The sequence below is a fragment of the Phoca vitulina genome, unplaced genomic scaffold (assembly GCF_004348235.1).
Source record: "Phoca vitulina isolate PV1807 unplaced genomic scaffold, GSC_HSeal_1.0 scaffold36, whole genome shotgun sequence".
In the NCBI taxonomy this organism is placed as follows: Eukaryota; Metazoa; Chordata; class Mammalia; order Carnivora; family Phocidae; genus Phoca; species Phoca vitulina.
This window is the reverse complement of record NW_022589739.1, coordinates 12,701,722-12,721,370: the sequence shown is the minus strand read 5'-3', so window position 1 is coordinate 12,721,370 and position 19,649 is coordinate 12,701,722. Positions and strand designations below refer to the sequence as shown.

The 19,649-nt window shown below is 45.9% G+C and overlaps 1 protein-coding gene and 1 pseudogene across 2 annotated transcripts in view; one reads left to right on the top strand and one right to left on the bottom strand.

Annotated features, from left to right (window-relative positions):
- CLPB (caseinolytic mitochondrial matrix peptidase chaperone subunit B) overlaps nucleotides 1-19,649 on the top strand; it is a 141,030-nt gene that overhangs the window by 57,365 nt on the left and 64,016 nt on the right. For both annotated transcript variants that reach the window (XM_032426995.1, XM_032426994.1), the window contains one exon: nucleotides 15,150-15,278. In XM_032426995.1, coding sequence (XP_032282886.1) covers nucleotides 15,150-15,278 — 129 coding nt within the window. The remainder of the gene's footprint in view (nucleotides 1-15,149; nucleotides 15,279-19,649) is intronic.
- On the bottom strand, nucleotides 5,186-6,285 carry LOC116646353 (annotated as a pseudogene).

Sequence of the window (19,649 nt, the reverse complement as noted above, 5' to 3'; positions counted from 1 at the left end):
CCCTTCCCTAGGACATGCCAGGGAGTCATCTCATCCTGGTTCATCTATTCAGTATAAGTTAACTGCTCAGCACCCACCGTGTGCCCAGCCCTACCTAGGGACAGCAGAGAGAATGTATGCCCTTGGAGAGCATAAATTTAGATGAAAGTAATTATGCTCCCAAGGACATAAGAATCACCTTAAGAGCTTATTAAAACACGGATTCCTGGGCCCCACCCCCAGAGATTCTGATTCAGTGGCTCTGGAGTGGGAACTAAGATTTTGCATTTCTCACAGCTCTCCAGTCTTTGAGTCGCATGATCTAGACTACAGATGTTGGTTCTGGCCATGGGCTTGAGCTGCTTTTAAAAACTCATCTGGGCCTTCTCCCCGGAAGAGACCTTATTTTGCCACTTTAAGCTTCACTCCTCGCGAGGTTATGTGCTCGTGCCATGGTATTATAGGTCGTACAGAACACATAGTAGCTGTGACACCTGCAGCGATTTTCTGCACCTCTCAGAGCCTCTGTCTCCTTACTTAGAAAGGTTATCAGTTTGTTTCCCGGAGCTAACTGAACATAATAATAAAATAAATAAATAAAATAAAGGTTATCAGAAGAGTTAGAGATAGCATATTTGTCCCTAACCTAAAACCTAGAATATAGAAGGAATTCCACTAATGTAAATTTCTGTCTTTCTATCATCATCATTATCCTCATCATACTCTTGTGGAACTTTATTCAGACTCTTTGACATGGCCTTCCAAATGCTTTTCAGTGGTAGCAAACTGTTGTCTGTAGAGAGCCAAACATTATATTTAGAGTCAGAGGAGTGGCTTAGCCATCACCAAACTGTGTGACTTTGGGCATTTCTCTTTCTTTCTCTGAGACTTGATTTTTGCATCTATAGGGAAGAATATTTCCTACACCATTGGCTTATTATAAAGATCAAATTGAAGTACTTATGAAAGCACTTGAGAAAATACAAGGTGTATTGCAAATGTGTAAGGTACTAGCAAGAAAATTAATTAATAATAATAATAAAGATTGAAGACTTGACCAAGACAGTATTTGACAAGTGTTCAGTCAGAGGTACAGATAACAAGGACTACCAGAGCTCAGAGAAGAGAATCTCTGGTTGAAGCAGTCAGAGAAATAAAATGGTATCTGAGCCCCAAAGTATAAGAAAGTTTTATGGAGGGCCTGTAGGTGGGTACAGTTGGGTGTGAAGGGGTGTGTTATATCCCAAACACCGGGAAACAGAAAAATGTGTGTCAGGCTGTTAAGTGAACTTGTTCAGGTGAAGCATCTACACAGCAGATTTATCTTGAAGAGTAATGAACAAAAGATTTGGCATTAGTGCACTGGGGCCAGATCAAGATGCTTGGACTTTGTCCTTTAGACAGAGAGGGGCTCTGAAGGTTCTAGAGGAGAGGGCACCACAGGAGTGGATCCCTTCCAGGGTGGAGAAGCAGGGGAGGTGGTAATAGGATGGCGATGATAAGACCACTGCAGCAGCAGGTAACATGGACTGATACGGTGTGCCACAGCAGCCCTGTGATACGGGCACTAAAGGAAACTGAGGCAGGGAGAGGCAGCCAAATGCCAGCAGAGCTGTCTCCTGCTCATACACAGAGCCCAGCAACCACAGCAGCCTGTATGTGCCTCACACTTAGCCCAGAACCTCTGCTTGTCCAGAGGCTTGGGAAGGCTGGGGAATCTGCCAGGCCAAAAGCCGTTGGGGCAAGTTATTATCTTTAATAATGTCCCTGCCTCTTCCTCGTCACTGTCACAGCCTTGTCGCACCTCCAGGGCCAGTGGTTCTACATCTCATTTCTCAGCGGTGCCAGCTGCTAGAGTCACTAGGATGGACAGTGCGCTGTCAATCCATCATGCTTGTGTTAGCCAGCTTCAAGGTGAGATGTGTCAGCCAGTTAGGCTAATTGTTTCCCTCCTTTTAGTCCTCTAAACATATATATATATATATATATATATATGTTTGACTAGGAGAGGGAGATAGACTAGTTGACATGTTTTATTAAAAAGAATAAATTTGATACATTTATAAAAATAAGGAAAAGTGGGATGGGGTGGCGAAGAACTAGTCCTGTAATTTTTAACTGATTTACATATTTTGTGTATAAATATTTTTTCATCAAAAGTTCCAAATCAGGGATGGGTCCCACACACCACACAAAATATATTAGAGACATTTATATGGATAGCAGGAAGGGAGACAGAGGGCTGAAATTTTCCAGGCACCCAGTGATTGATGGGGGCTGAGGCTCCCCCTGACGCTTTATTGAGTTTCCGATGATTATCTCTCGCTGAGACATTTTTTACAGATGACGGTCGAGCTGTCACAATGGACCATGGGGGAAAAAAAAACAACAATAATAACACTTTAATCTTTTTACTGCACTGCTCCCTAGTATCTCAGATTCATCTTCCCTGACGCACGCAGTTCATTATTCTGCCCCTCCCTGGATGGGAAATAAAGGCAAATAAATATATATGTAGACACACTTACCCACATACATACACACACGGACTGGATATAAAAGAGACCACCTCAAAACCAGAGAGAGGCAGAATTTATTGTTCTTTTTGCAAGTGTTGAGGTTTATTAGTAGAGATGCTGGGTTGGCTTGGAATTGGCTATTAATTACAGCATTTTGTATTTGTTTTTTATTGTGAGTTTTTAACATTTTGAAGAAAAGGCAGAGGAGAGGCAAGCAGGTGTAGAGATGGGGAGCACAGAGGGACTGAGTTTGGCCAACCAAGTAGCATAACTGACTGAAAGGCAGAGAGGGCAGGCTCCTCCTCTTGTTGCCAGTCCTACCTGGAGGATCCCTGGAGCTGAAAGATGGGATGCTTTGGTTGGGATGGGGGCAAAGCAGGGGCAGTGGGGAGAAGTTAAGCTCAGAGTAATGATAGGCCACCTCAGAGGGACTCTAAATAGCTGTGACATGTTACTGCTGTGAGACTTAGAAGAGATGGGAAGAAGGGGAGGGTCAAACAGGGTGTTGATGGGCCTACAGACAGCAGAGTAACGCATTCTTAAGAGTTTGTCCCACTCTTTGAATTTGATAGTGTGAAGGTGACACGTGGGCTGTGGGAAAGCTCCACCTGGGTCTGTGGTCAATGAAGGTGTCCTGGGGGCACCTGGCTGGCTCAGTTGGTGGACCGTGCAACTCTTGATCTCAGGGTTGTAAGTTCGAGCCCCACTTTGGGTGTAGAGAGTACCTAAAATAAAATATTTTTTTAAAAGGCGGGGATGCGGGGGAGGTCCTGGGCCAGAGAGCATGCCACTGTCTACATCACAGGATCAACAACCTATCGTCTTAAAGCTCCAACCTTTCTGTTCTCCCCCTTCCCTTTCATGGGGATGAGAGAAAATGAATTTGGGGTCCTTAGGGGAAGGCTGCCCTTAATGTGCCTTCAGTAGAGTAAGTGCTGACTAGTCCTCCCTTTAATTCTTCAAACCTTTTCTGAGCTCCTACTAGAAGGGAATAAAGAGATAAACAGAGTCCTGTTCTTGAGAAATTTTCCAGTCCATGGGCAGAAAACGTGGTGTCTGTGAGAACCATTTTCAAGTAGGGTCTCGTCTTCCATCCATAGGCCAGCCTAGATGGTCATGAGTGCCATCTCTGTAGGAAGGATAAAAAGATCTATAAGACACAGTATCTATCCTTCAAGAACCCATTTCCTTCTTGGGGAGACAAGCTTACCATCCACTCACTAAGGAAGTATTTATCAAGCACCTGCCATGTTCAAGAATATACACATGAGGCACTCTGTGAACACATAAGGCTATGTAAAAGAGAATGTTAACTAATTTGATGTGAACTAGATATTACTTGAATGCATAGAGGAAAGGGAGATCAGTGAAAATCAGACTGCTTGAGTTATAAAGGATGGGTAACATGTAGATAAAGAAAAGGAATAATGAAGTCATGTAATCACATAGAGAAAAGAGTATAAGCCTTGGAGCTAAACAGAGCAGCTTGGTCACTGAGTATCAGTGACCTGAAACAAGCTACATAACTCTGTAAGTCATGGTTTCTTCATTAATTAAATAGGAATAATAATAATAATAAGAGCCTAGTATGGTTCTTGGGAGGAAAACAGTTGTAAAGTTCCTAGCACAGAACATGGCACATAGTAAGTGCTCAATAAGTGGAGGCTATTATTTTCTTACTTCTCCAAGAGTTATGTATTTATTAATCTGAGTATTGGAGAAAGACTCTTAGTCCTGGGATATTAGGCATCAGGACTCACCTGTGACTCTCTACTGAGTATGAAATGGGCGCCCTGCAATGAGCCTGACATATTCTACAGTGCTAGTGTGAGAGGCAATTCTGGCCAGAGTGAGAGTGTCGCATCAGGAAGAGGAAAGGGCACAATAATAAATCTATTACCATTACTGAGTACCTACTGCATGCCAAGCAGTGTGCTCACCTCCTTACATACATTTTTTTTAATATAATAGCCTTGTTGAGATCTAATTCACATACTGTGTAGTTCAGTCTTTTAAAGTGTGTAAGTGTAAAGTGTGTAAGTTGGGCCTGGCTCAGTTGGTTGAGTGTCTGACTCATGATTTTGGCTCAGGTTGTGATCTCAGGATCCTGGGATCGAGCCCTGCATCGGGCTCCACGCTCAGCCGGGAGTTTGCTTGAGATTTTCTCTCTCCCTCTGCCCCGCCCCCGTCCCCCCTCCCTCATACTCAATGCATGCATGCATGCGTGCGCTCTCTCTCTCTCTCTCAAATAAATCTTTTTTAAAAAGTGTATAAGTCAGTGGTTTATGGTATATTCACAAGGGTTGTGCATCTATCACCACAGTCAGTTTTAGAACCTTTTTTTTTTTTTAAAGACAAATTTATTCAGCGTTGTGATCAGATTATTACATTTAGCAATCAACAGCATGGGTGCAAAAAAAAAAAATCTACATTAAAACCCTTTGTTGGAATGCTTTATACTTTCCACAGAACAGAAACTAAAATAACCTGTTATACAATTAGTCACAAATACAGTCCTCGAGTTTTTTGCCCATACACATGAGTATTGTCTAAAACATGTCTTCTTTGTGGCAGCTAGGCCTTGCCACCACTATGCTTGGCCGAGTTCATAAATCTGTTGTAACCTGTAGCTTCCCTGTCACTTCTCTGACTCTCCTCTCCTGCTAAGCTTTGTTTCCTGGCAGTAATTAAAACCTCCTGCCGCTGCCGTAGCTACGGCTGCTGCTGGAACCACCACAGCCACCTTGGTTTCGTGGTTTGGCAAAGTATTGGCCTCCACCACCATAGGGGCAGAGCTTCTGCCTCCAAAATTTCCTCCTTTCATGGGTCCAAAATTTGAGGATTGATTGTTGTAATTGCCAAAATCCTTATAGCTTCCACCACCTCTAAAGTTGCTTCCATCATTACCAAATCCGTTATAGCCATCCCCACTGCCACCATATCCACCACCTCGACTGCCACCAAAGCCACCTCGACCACTGAAGTTCCGTCCACGACCAAAGTTGTCATTCCCACCAAAACCACCTCCACGACCACCACCAAAGTTTCCAGAACCACTTTGACCTCTTTGGCTGGATGAAGCACTAGCCATCTCTTGCTTAGATAGGGCTTTCCTTACTTCACAGTTGTGGCCATTCACAGTAGGGTATTTTTGAATGACAATCTTGTCTACAGAGTCATGGTCATCAAATGTTACAAAAGCAAAACCTCTCTTTTTGCCACTGCCTCGGTCAGTCATGATCTCGATCACTTCAATTTTCCCATACTGTTCAAAATAATCTCTTAGATGATGTTCTTCAGTGTCTTCTTTAATGCCACCAACAAAAATCTTTTTCACAGTTAAGTGGGCACCAGGTCTTTGAGAATCTTCTCTTGAGACAGCCCTCTTCGGTTCCACAACTCTTCCATCCACCTTGTGTGGCCTTGCGTTCATGGCTGCATCCACCTCCTCCACAGTGGCATACGTGACAAACCCAAAGCCTCTGGAGCATTTGGTATTTGGATCTCTCATTACCGCACAGTCCGTAAGCATTCCCCATTGCTCAAAATGGCTCCTCAGACTCTCATCGGTTGTTTCAAAGCTCAAACCTCTGATGAAGAGCTTCCGCGGCTGTTCAGGCTCTTTGGGAGACTCTGACTTAGACATGACGGCGGTGGGAGGGGAGACTTTAACGATGCTTACTCGGCGGCGTCCACGGACAGAAAGCCAGTTTTAGAACATTTTTATCACTCCATAAAGAAACTCCATTCCCCGTTTCCTCTCATTTCCTACTAGACAGCCACTAACCTACTTAGTTTCTAAGATTTGCATATTCTGGGCATTTCATATAAATGGAGTCATACAATACATGATCTTTGGACTGCTTTCACTTAGCATGTTTTCAAGGTACATTCATGTTGTAACATGTATTAGTACTTCATTCCTTTTTCATAGCTGAATAATAGTTCGTTAATGGATATACCAAATTTCATTTCTCCATTCATCAGTTGAGGGATATTTGGGTTGTTTCTACATTTGGCTATTATGAATAATACTGCTGTGAACATTTGTGTACAAGTTTTTGTGTGAATATAGTGATTTCAGTTTTCTTGACTTTATTTTTTTTTGAAGAATTTATTTATTTATTTGACAGAGAGCGAGAGCAGGAACACAAGCAGGGGGAGTGGGAGAGGGAGAAGCAGGCTTCCCGCCGAGCAGGAAGCCCGATGTGGGGCTCAATCCCAAGACCCTGGGATCATGACCTGAGCCGAAGGCAGATGCTTAATGACTGAGCCACCCAGGCACCCCAGTTTTCTTGACTTTATACCTAGCAGTAGAATTGCTTGGTCATAGGATAACTCTGTTAACCTTTTGAGGAACTGCTAGACTGTTTTCCAAAGAGGCTGCACCATTTTACATTCCCACCAGCCACGTAGGAGGGGTCCAGCTTTTCTGCATCCTCCCCAGCTCTTGTTACTGCCTATCTTTTTTACTTTGGCCATCCTGGTGGATATGAAGTTGTTTCTTGTTGTGGTGCAGATTTGCGTTTCCCTGATGGCTAATGATGTTGACCGTCTTTTCATGTGCCTTTTGGCCATTTGTACATCTACTCAGATTCCCTGGTCTGTTTTTTAATTGGGTTTGCCATTGAGTCTTGCAAGGTAGGTGATGATACCTATTTTGCAGGTGAGGAAACAAATTCTCAGAGATGTTAAGTATTTTGATCAAAATCGCACAGTGACTTTTGCTCCTCAGTCTCACTCACTCCGACCTCTGTTCTTTCTAATGCACACTGCTGCCTCCTGAGGATTCATGGTAGGATCACCAGGGTCCTCTTACGGGGGTTTTGACAGCAGGAAGGGAGTAGTTGAAAGTGTATTTGGAGACATTAACTAGGACTAGGTAGGAAAAGCCTCTGAAAGTCAAACAGAGGAATATGGATATATTACAGCTCCAGGTCTGGAAAAATGGCCGTTTCCTAGGGGCTGGCCATTTCCTGTGCCCCTGACTCTACCGCATCATCTTTGATTTTCACAGTAACCCAGTTCATAGATACTAATGTTTCCATTTTACCAATGATGAATTTGAGACCCAGAAGGATGCAGTAACTTCCCAGAGTGATCAGGATTAAAATGTGGTTCTCTCCAACTCAAAATTCTGAACTCTTTCCTGCCAGAGATATTTTATAAAAGATTTTTTTTCCAGTGTTATGTGCAGCATTTACAAGCTCTTGAGGTCATGGCCCAGCCCATGGAAAGTACTTAATTAATGGTTGGTGGGTGAATGAGGAGATAGACGGGAGTGTATGGTGTAGAAGGACCTAATTCCAACTGGGATTCTGGGGGGCAGAAGGATGTGTAAGTGAGATATTGGAGGTCTCATCCCAAGGCTTAGTGTCCTGGGGGTTTGCTCTAAGTTTCTAAACATGAGGCCTAGGAAGAGTGTTCTGATGCCCAGACATCCTTAGCTTCCTGGGAGCAGAACGAGGCAGGTGGAAGTGGGATGGGTGTGACTAGCCTTGCATCTTTCTCGTGTTCATCACAAGAACATTAGAGTGGGAAGGACACTCAGAGACCATCTAGCTTGGTGCTGCTGTGGTACATTCCCAGGCCCTGCCTACTGAACATTGCTGAGATGGGGGCCCAAGAATCAACAATTTTTACAAGTTACCCAGGTGATTTTGTTCCCACTAAAGTTTAAGAACCATTGGTGTAGAAAAAAACTCTTCAACTTGAAAAATAGTGAGTCTGGGGCACAGAGGGATTGAAATGCATTCCAAGTTAGTGAATGAGTCATTTTTGAATCCACTTCTCTCATCTCCTGATCTCTTGTTTTTGCTGTTCGCCATGTTGCTTAATTCCTTAACAAAAAACCATTGTGTGCCCATAGCTTTCAGGATAGAATCCAAACCCCTCTAAGAGTCAGGCCTCTGCCTCCCTGGGCGACCTCCTCTCTGCCTACAGCACCCTAGGCTCACTGAGAGACTCAGTTTCTTGAAGGGAAAGGTAGTGGAGTCTTCACCCCCTGGCCTTTGCAAACACCACTTTCTTTCCTAGAATGCCCTTCTTCCCCTCTCCACCTGGCAAGGTCTCCCTCATCCTCAAGACAGTTCTCCTGGGTGATTCCTCTCAAAGCCACATGATGTGTGCCCCACCTCTGCTGCCATCAGACTGTGTGTGTGTGTGACTCTCATAGCACCTACTGTTCCAGGCTGCTCAGTGGTAGTATGTTCATGGACAGGCAGGTGGATAAAGGTTCTCGTGTGTTCATCGCCGAAGCTGCGTAAAATACTGACGTGATGCTGTATGAAATACATACAGAAAATGTTATGAACTAGTTACTGTCATCCATGAGGAGCCTAGGATCTAACTGGGGAGTCAGAGGGAAATTTTAATGCAAGAAAGTATTACAAGAGGTGTTGGACAGTAAAGAATTAACTGGTAAATGGGTACACATAATCAACACAACAGGCATCCAGGGCAGAGCTGGGGGGAAAGGACTTCCTGGAAGAGGAGGCTTGGACAGGACTTGAAAGAACAGGGAGGATTTGGAGAGGAAAGAGGGGTTTCCAGGCTGTGGAAGGAAATGAAGGGCCTTGCCCTCCCTGAGGATTGTCTCATCGTGTCCGCTCACAGGGCATCTCCCTCTTGCCCCATCCTCTGCCCAACGAGAAACACAAGAGGCAGAGCTGACAGCGCCCGCAAAAGCTGCCGTGGTAGCCCGTGCACGCTGGCAGGAGGGTAGCCATCTCAGGTTGTAGTGAGGTTTTAAAGAAGTAGTAGATACAGAAGATCTTGAGGGAGAGGAAGCAAAGAGCCCCGAGGCTTCTTCCCCAAGACTCTTGATAAAAATTTAACCCAGATCCTGAGCTTCAAGCTAGGTTGGCCCACCCTAGTTTATGTGAGGCTTGAGCCTGTGGGCGCTGACAGAAGCTGGACATGGAGAAGTACAGAGGACAGAGCCAGGCAGGCTCTGGATCTGGTGCTGTCCACCACCAGTTAGCAGTGCAGGTTGGGCAGGCCACCCAGCCTCTTTACCTCTGTCTTCTAATCTGTTGAATAGAGAAAACAGTATCTGTCCTAAGTTGTCCTAGGGTGAGGAAACAATCACATTGAAGTGCTCTCTAAACCATAAAATGCGGTACAAAAGGAAGGGGTTATTCTCGCACCTGTTAGAGTAGTCAGACAGGTTCTCTCTCATGGAGACACACTCACATCTTTAAAGGCAAAGGCACTGCTAGACCCTCCAGGACATTAGATGGCACAAGTTCCTGGGAGTGGCACTCGTAACTAGGGTTGTCTTTCCTCTGCACGAGGCAGCAGTAATCAAGCTTTTGTTATCCAGAGACCACCCATCTTGCCTCATACACCTTTTTTCAAAGTCTCCCCAGTAGACTGCAAATGAGGACAAGTGCCATGTCTGGTTCATGTCTGTGTTCCCAGTGCTTAACCCAGGAGAGAGAGTGGCATTAGTAAATGTTTGTGGTGATGTTTAAATAAACCTATTATCAAAAAAAATAAACCTGTTATCAAATTTGATTCTCATAGTATTTAAATATTTAGTATTTCTCAAATTATTTCTTACCATACCTATTTTACAGCTAGAAGAACTTAGTAAGTGGCAGAGCTTAGATTCTGGACTGTAAGACCTTAAATCACTGTTTGTCATTGTGGGAGGCAGTTACTTTTTTTTGCAGTTTCAGCAGGGCTGGCAAGTGGCCAGGGCTACATGATGGGCTTTGGGGACTGCTTTCACCCCTGCTGACTCCTTGGCACTGCTGACTTCAGGGAATCCTGCAGAGAGCACATCAGGCACGTGCTTGCGACAGCACCCAGGCATAGACTTTGCACCATCAAAAGGCAGAGGTGGGAGCAGAAGGATGACAGTGCGATGCGTTGTCGTTCTCCCTGTGGTCAGAGGGGCGAAGAGACACGAATGGCTGGCTTAGAGGAGAAGCAGGAGCCTGAGCTCGTCTCACCCTGTGCTGGAGACAGCCTAGTAAATGGCTTCATTGGGAAAGGGTCAGTTCACTGGCTGAGGATCGGCTGTAAACACGGGGCCTCAAAAGACCACCTTGGTGGGCAGCTGGTGAGCCGGTCTTGGATGAGTCACTTTAGCTTCTGTGGACTGACTGACTTCTCCTTGGTGAGAGTGAGTAAATATGTGACGGCGCGTGCTGCACCTCTCCCCACACCTCCTTTCCGCCTTTAGCTACTTTTTTTGGATAGAGAATAGTATGACCTCAATGATCTGGGGGCTTCAGCAAGATCTTCTGGGACAGGCTTCTCAAACTGGGTGTTGTGAAGAAAAGGGCTTACTGCTAAGAGCACAGAATGGGCCTAGCTGACCTGGACTAGGTCCTAGCTCCCACACTAACTGATTACAGCACCCTGCTCAACTTCAGTTTTCTCATCTGTAACATGACAACAGCTTCTACATCACAGGGTTATTCTAAAATAAAGAAAGAAAGGAAAATGCTCTTTCACAGGTGATTGTAATGCACTACTCAGTCCCAAAGAGTGTTCTGGGGAACACTAGTACTGCAGGATTTTAACAAGGACAAGGTAGAAAGAGGCTGTCAAACAGGAAACTGCTGACTAATACCAAATTAAACAGCTGGTTCTTACTCAGCACTGTGCCTTTCAGAAGGGAAAAGTGTACGCAGGATTTCCCAAATGGAACCACTTTTCACAGAGAGAATGCACTTTTGGAAGCACAAGACCAAACAGGAAGGATAATAGCTGACATTTACTGAGAGTACTGTATGCCAGGCACTGTTCCAAGCCCCTTTACTCAAAGTGTCTTGTTTAATCCTTACAACATCCCATGAGAGGCTACTGTTATCTCCATTTACCAATAAAGAAACTTGGCACAGAGAGGTTAGGTAATTTACCCAAGATTACACAGTCAGTAAATTCAGAACTGGGATCCAAACATCAGGGTCTGGCTTCTGAGCTCACTTATTTAACAGCCACACTCTAAAATAAGGTAATACTAGGACTTTATTTATGTATTGTGTATTCATTAGCTAATTCAACAAGTATTTGTGAAGCCCATATTTATGTCCAGACACCATACTGGACACTGAGGATACAGTTATAAAGGCAGTCACACTTCCTGTCCTCAGTGAGCATTTGGTCTGGTAGGGAACATAGTCAAGTAAACAGATGATTGCAACAGAATAGAGTAAATACTGTAATTGGGAGGTGCCTAAGGTGCTAGGGGAGCTCTTGGGAGGAATAACTGCCTCAAACTTAGGAAGAATCACTGCAGGAAGTGACTTCTAATCAGAAGGCCTAAAATGAATTGGAGTTAGTCAACCGAAGGCATGGGAGAGGGGAAAACATTCCAGGCAGTGGAATAGTATTTGCAAAACCTCAGAGGCAAGAAAGCACATTAGGAAGGGGATAGTTGAGAGATGAGACCTCAGAGGTGAGCAGGAACCCTCCTCATAGACATTCCTTATTAGCTGGGCTATGATGCTGGCACTCTGCTGACACTTGTCCCTGAACCAAATAACCCCAGCCATGTTCCTTAAGTTCATCTGCTTTTTATGGTAAGCACCTAGCGTATAGCTCTGTCATGGTGTTTACGAAACAGTGTTATAATTTGTCTGTTCCAGATTCTTGCATTAGACTGTTAACTTCTTAAAGTCAGGAACCCTGTCTTACTCATTAGTATGTCTCCAGAAGCTATCACTATGCAGTGATGCTCAGTAAACGTTGTTTGTTGAATGAATGATGTGTTTTCTTTATAAAATGGATTATATCCTTCCTGCTTTCTTGAGCCAACTATCACTTTTCCTCGGGTTCATCATTATATCCAGCAGTTAATGTCCTATGTGGCAGTTCAGTGGAGCCCTTAGGGGCTTTTGAGGTGCTGTATTCTGTGACTTCCTCTTTCAGCTTTTGATTGTGCTGTTCTTTTCCCTTCCTGCCTAGCCAGCACTTGATTGTAATCAGTTTGCTGGATTCTGAAGCCTCCTCCCCAGCCTTCTTGTTTGTTTCTCCTGATCTGCAGTGGGCTGGAAATAAGATCACTTACCATGATTTGATAAGACTGTGACTAAGAGTTAGTAATCTCTGAGTTAGGTCCTAAAAAGCCCTCGTATGGGAAAAATGCAGATGCACATGGGACTCATATGTTAGCTACTCAGAGGCCTTCTTCCTGTTCTCCCTGCTCCGGGAAAGGTCAGATAACACTCAGGGGTTGGGGGAGGTGGTCAGTCTGGAGAGCCTCTGTGTGGTGCAGAAGAGCTGATCTACCTTTGACTAAACTATAGGAAAGTCTGTTCTTCACCTACACACTCCACCAACTTCATTCTGGCCAAACACTTGAAACGCTTCCACCTAAGCTAACTTATCCAGAGGCTAGCTACAAACCTCAGGCCAATCTCTTAAGGCAAGTTCCACCAAGAGTGTGTTGTACCTTCATTTGAGCAGAGAAAGAAGAGGGAGTAGGAGCCAAGGCTGAGACCAGAATATCTGGTCTCTGGGCTCTGATTCCCTCGTTTGCAAAATTAGAGTGACAACATGATATGATGTAAAGAAAGAGCACTCAGATTAGATCTGGGTTCTTATCATCACTCAACTACTCACTCACTATGTGACCTCTGTTCCTCATCTGTACAATGGGAATTATAATACTATATAAGGTGGTTGGAAGAATTAAATAGATTGTGTGGCGTGACCATGCCAGGCATAGAGTAGAAGGTCAGCAGGTGACATCAGCTAGTATTAGGAAGAGACGTGACAGTCTTCTGGTTTGGGGAACTTTTTAAATAGGAGGTCCAGTTTCTCAGGAGGGGAAATACATAGACTCCATTCCATGACCACTTGGAAAAGAATGATTTAGAACTGGTATGGTGTGGGGCACCTGGGTGGCTCAGTCAGTTAAGTGTCTGCCTTAGCCTGGGGTCATGATCCCAGGGTCCTGGGATGGAGCCCCGCATCAGACTCCCTGCTTAGCAGGGAGCCTGCTTCTCCCTCTCCCTCTCCCTCTCCCTCTGCTTGTGCTCTCTCTGTCAGATGAATAAATAAAATCTTAAAAAAAAAGAAAGAAAGAAATAGTATGGTACTTTTAGCTACCTAGTCAAGGCTACCTCTTGACTAAATTATACCCTTTATCCAGCAGGAGGTAAGAGGAGTCTACCTTTGCAGACTGTGCCATGGGCTGGGGGGAAAGAGGGTACAGGTAGGTAGGACCCAAATTCTGCCCTCAACAAATGCAGCTCAGGATAGAACATAAGACAGTAATTCCAATAATTTCTACATGAGGCAGAAAGAAACCCTATCTGTGCAGGATAAATATTTTTCTATGGGGTTTCATCTCCAAGGCAGGGCCCCAGAGGTGGGGTAACTATCCAATTTATTGTCCAAACTGGGACTGTCCAGGACAGTAGGCATAAACCAGACCCATCCAGGGTGAACCGGGACATATGTGGTTACCCAACCCAGAGGGTCCTATAAAAGTGATGGAACTAGTTTTAGGCTCTTTTGTTTTTTTGTTTTGTTTTTGTTTTTTTTAAGATTTTATTTATTTATTTGACAGAGAGAGAGCACAGGTAGGCAGAGTGGCAGGCAGAGGGAGAGGGAGAAGCAGGCTCTCCGCTGAGCAGGGAGCCCCACGTGGGGCTCGATCCCAGGACCCCGAGATCACGACCCGAGCCGAAGGCAGATGCTCAACTGACTGAGCCACCCAGGCGCCTGTATTAAATTGGAGAGAGTCATGAATATTAGCACTAGAGTGAACTGGGGGTTTTTGGTTCTTTGACCACATGAAATGCTTGTTCTTCTTACCTTCAAAAAAAAAATGTTCACAATAGATTATTAAAGGTAAAAAAATTACAAAATTGCAATATAGTATGCTCTACTTTTGAAGGACAGATATGCATGAGAGATATATATGTGCTTTGTAGGATTTGTATGTAGGAGATACATATACATACATGCTTATATATACATATATATAGAGAGAGAGATACCAAAATATTAAATGTAGTTTCTTGAGTTGCTGAGCTGTGTATTGATACCTTTTCTACTTTGTACTATTCTGTGGTTTCAAATTTTTAATGGCTTTTAAAAATTAAGAAAGTTCTTTACAAAATACTTTTAAATACTCACTAGATTGTGAACACCTTCAAAATAAAGGAGTATGTAACTGTTCTGCTAGGAACAGCCTCTTTCTCTCACCTACCTACCATCCCCTAGCCAACCCCCTAGCCTTCTTTCTTCACCTGATAACTTCTCTTCACCCTTCAAGACTCTCATCTTTTGGGATACTCTCTTCATGCCCAAACTGAGCTAAGCTCCCCTCTGCCTTTCTATCATCCTGTTATAACTCTAATATAGCATTTATCTCAAATAGCACTTTACACGTCTGTTTTTGTCTCCTTCCTTCATCAGACTGAGTCAGAGACCATATCTGATTCATTCCTGCGTCTCCAAATGAATCCTAACACATAATAGATGTCAGGAAACATTTGTGAACTAACTGGCCTTGTTTTACCCCCTCTTGCCCCGCACAGATGGCCCAGCACATAGTAGGTGCATTATATGTGTAGTAAGCATGTACATGAGTGAGGGAGGGAAATAAAACACCAAGAGAAAGGTGAGATTGGTGGCTCCTGGCATTTGTTGCTAATGGGAGGGTTTGTGTTGCTGTCCCCCCAGTCCTGGTCACCCGAGAGGATGACTTCAACAACCGGCTGAACAACCGTGCCAGCTTCAAGGGCTGCACAGCCCTGCACTATGCTGTCCTTGCTGATGACTACCGCACTGTCAAGGAGCTGCTTGATGGAGGTGAGCGCATGGGTGAATGGAGCTGGGGTTTGGCAGGGAAAGAGTACTTGGCAGCCTCTCCACTCTGGAAAATCCATGCTTCCCCAGAGCTCTGTTACCCTTCCAAAGCTGGAAATGCCTCGAGGGTGGCTCCACCTCGTGAGAGTGGCTCTGGGATGTGTGATTTGCCTTCGTGTGGCTGGAATGCATTCTTTGCCTACGTGTGTGTCACACACCACAGCATCCTGCCTATCTGCATATGCTCTGAGTTTTCTTGATTGTGCGTCTCCCCAAAATTATCCTCTCTTCTCCCCTGTCACCTCCAGAGCAGGGCTAGTAGAACAAGGAGGGAGGCCCTTCAAGTCTGTACCAATGCAGGTCTCAAAGACATTCTCCTTGATCCCATCCCCCCACCTCAGTCTAAATTAGGCCCCTTTCATTACTCTGGATCATGGCATGCTCTTCTTTCCCATCATCGCTCTTGTCACAATCTGGAATTATTTTCGTGGGTTCAGTAGCCTTCTCCCTAACTTGACTCACTCCCTAAAGGCCACTGATTTGTCCCCAGCACCTAGTACGGTACCTGGCATACAGTAAGCACTCAATAAATCTTTGTTCACTGATTGAATACCCTCCCTTTGGAGAGTATTGGTTTAATTGGAGAGGCAGTATGTGCCATCCCTCAATTCAGGCTGGGCTCATCCTATGTAGGTCTGGTACAGAGTTACCTGCCACCCTGCCAGATACTTCCCAAGCTGTCACTTTCCCTCCCACTTCCCCTTATCCCATTCTGGCCTCGCCTTGGGGTAGAAAGAGAAGCATCTTACCTAGGGTGTCATGCCCAGGCCTCTGAATAAGTATGGCACATGACTGCCTGTTTATGCCCTTGCTGCCACTCCTTGAGGGCCTAGGGACCCTCTCTTGGGCCTGGATACCAAGGTCCTCCTTGTCAGTGGTCATTCTCCATAGAGCCTGGGAGCTGGAAGGGGCCTCAGAAGTTCTCTGAGTCACCCTGATTGCCTGCTTCCCCTCCTCCTGGCAGGAATCTTAAACAGCCGGCAGGCTGGCCTTTCCTTGGACCGTGGCAGGGACTGAGGGAACCCTACTTCTTCCCCAGGAGTCCATTCCATTTTAGTTCTTCTCTAACTGGTTAAAACATCTTTTTCCAAATACACTGTGATTTTGTTCTCTAACTTCTGCCAACTGTCCTCTGCAGCTGAATCACTTTTTCAAAATCCAGTATTCAAAGAAAGTTCTTTCAGTTCCAGAGCCCTTGCTTCCACAGCCTAACATTCCGAGATCATGTTCTAGTCCTTGCCGTGTGATTGGGCTGTAGGGGTTTACCAGTAATCCCCAAATCCTGCCACCTTCTGTCAGCCACAGCCACGTTGGCTTAGAACCTACGCCTGGCCCATACCCCCAAGCCTAGGCGACCTGCCCCAGAGCAGCAGAGTATGCCTGGGTCTGGGGCATGAGCACTGTGAGGTGTAGGACTGCTCATGGATGTGGTGACAGTGCCGGGAATGATTGATGCTTTCAGAGCAAGAACTCACTGCTCTCAGAAGCGGAGACTTAGAAAACGTCTCCAAGCAAGATGCTACTTAGATCTCAGGCAAGACATTTGCAGCTAAGAATTGGAGCATTCACCGTGGGGCTTCTTTCTGCCAAGCCTTAAAATCAGTCAGTACTCCCAGCCATTGTCCAGTGGTTTACATTCCCTGCTTCCCCTCAGCCCTCAGACAGATAGGGAGTTCAGTCTAAAGAGAGACCCTCACCCAGCCTTCCAGATTGAACACCTTTGAAATGAAGATGCACAGGCCTTTTATGAAGCGTCCCCACCCTCAACCCCCCAGGCCAAGGCTGGTCCTTTGAGCCGTTCCAGGGGCATGGTTCCTGCCTGTTGACTTGGAACAGATGCCCTTAGCCCCCAACTTTACAGTTCGCCCACCTGCTTTTTTACCCAGCATCCATTTACAACCCCTGCCCTAGCCTCCCAGCCTCAAGGGCCAAAACCATTAACCCACTTATTTCTCCTTTCCTGACCTGAACAAGTGGCCGTCACTCAGGGCCTGCAGGCCTGCCAACTTCTAGCCCCCCTCCGCCCCCCCCTTGACCTCTCTTGGTCTGCCTCTGTGTGTGTGACCAGCCAACCGAGAGGCAAGATCCTGCTCCCTTGTCCTAGGGGCTATTGCCAGTCACATTTCCAAAGTCTTCTGACCTCAGCTGACCTCCTCCCGAGGGTTTCAGGGAAGGCAGGCCTTCCTGCCCATCTAGCTTTCTCAGCCTGTATTTGCCCCTGGCTTTGCTGCAGCAACTTAGAGGGAGGCTCTCTGGGAGATCCAAGGCAGGCCTAGGCACAGGGGCAGCCTGTTTTCACGAGGTCCACACACAACCCTTGTCTTTGAAATTGCTGAGTCCACAGGGCTCTGGGGCCCCCAGATTGTAGAGGGTTAGAGCTAGAGAAGCCAGCCGCTCTTGCCCTCTGGCCAGGGGTCCCCATATGAGAGCTGGGAGGAGGTCCAGGCAGCAGCATCAGTCTATTAATGCAGGCAGTTCTCTGACCCCTTAAGATGCAGCATGGAGTAATAGAAAGGACACTGCAGACTTAGAGTCAGGCCAACCTGGGTTTAAATCCCACCTTCCCCACCTACTAGCTGTATTGCCTTGGATATGTTGCCTTAAGTCTCTAGGCTTCAGCCTTCTTCACTGTCAGATAACACCTGGGAAGTATCACAGGGGTAACGTGGGGACTAGTGATAATGTCTGTAAAAGCCCCGATACGTGGTAGGTGCGCCATGATTAGTCTAAAGAAGTCAAACTCTCCCCCTGACAGCTATAATCCTCCTATTTCCTCCTCATGTAAAACCTGTGCTCCTGCCTAAAGACTCCTTAATTCTCTTTCTGCCACAACTTCTCCACCCTACCTAAAACACCATCGTGTTGCCTCTCTTCTCATCTAGATCTTCGGGCCTTTCAAGGCCTCCCTCTCTCAGGAAGCTTCTCTTGGTGCTCTGGTACACTCTGATAGCACCACCTCTGAGCTCTTGCAGTGTTGGGCTGGGTGTTTAGCACAGGTCATTTCGTCATCTTTAGGAGGTCCTGTAACATAGTGAAAAGAACACAAGCTTGGGAGTCTGACAGACCTGGGTTTAAATCTCAGCTCTGCATTGTCACTGTGGGCTACGTAGTTGTTATTTCTGAGACCATGGACTTCAGGGCATCCTAGATGGATCAGGCAAATTGACCCTGACCCTGAGAGACTATCAGACTGGCAGAGGAGATAGATATGGAAACAGGTGGTGACAGCTGGGTGGGTGTCTGGCAGGGGACTGGACAGGAGCTCTGGGGACACAAAGAAGGAAATACCCCTGCCTAGTGAGCAGGGAGATGGAGTCAGTTATAGAACGCCTGGGGGTAGGGGGCGGGGTATGTGTGTGTGCTTAAGCCTTATCAGGAAGGTTAATGGGAGTTTGCCAGACAGACTTCTTTGGGTCGGTTCTGAGTTCTGAATTCACGAGTACCAATTTTCTGCTCCTGAGCTCCACACAGAAGTGGAGGTCTTTGTGGTTTTCATTCTGTGAACGTGCTGCTTCTGCCTGTGTTGTTGGCTTATGAGCTGGAAAGTTCTGCCTCAGCACTTGACTGCCGAGTATAAGAAAAGTTTGGAGGGAGGTAGGGAGGGAGAGACAGGATGACTGGGAAGAGGATTTATCGGGGAGGGTGGGGAGCTGCCTCCCTCAAGCCCCTGGAGCTGACTCTCCCAGTATTTCTAGGGCTCTGCAGGGGCTTTCGCAGCTGTTTCCTCCCAGGGATGTGATCCCACTGCCAGATCCATCCTCCTGAGACATAGTTCCAATCATGGCAGCCTTCCTCGACCAGGATTCCTCCGGAGAATTGAGCCCTGGTGCTCTAAGGCATCCACTGTACACAAGGAATAACTCCTCTCCCAGGCATCTAAAATTGGTACACGTTATGCACCATTCTTGGGAGAATTGAGAAAATCGTTGCTCAGATAATTTCCTGTATGTGATTCAGAGGAGCAACCCAGTTGAGGAATGCTGCAAGGAGAAAGCATGAACTGTGGAGTCAGGATCTGAATGCAGGCCCTGCCACCAAAGAGCCTGTGGTCTTGGGCAAGCTACGGGCTGCTCTGAGGTTCTCTTTCCTCATCTGGAAATGGGAGTGTGCCACCTGCTCTCGATGGTTTTGTCATGAGTAGGGCATGTGTAGGTTCTACAGAGTAGGCACTTTATAGATAATACCTACTATTATTAACTTCAGAAACACTCAGTGCTTACTTGTTAAAAAATAAATGCAAAATAGGGGCACTTGGCTGGCTCAGTCTGTAGAGCATGCAGCTCTTGGGGTTGGAGCCTCATGTTGGGTGTAGAG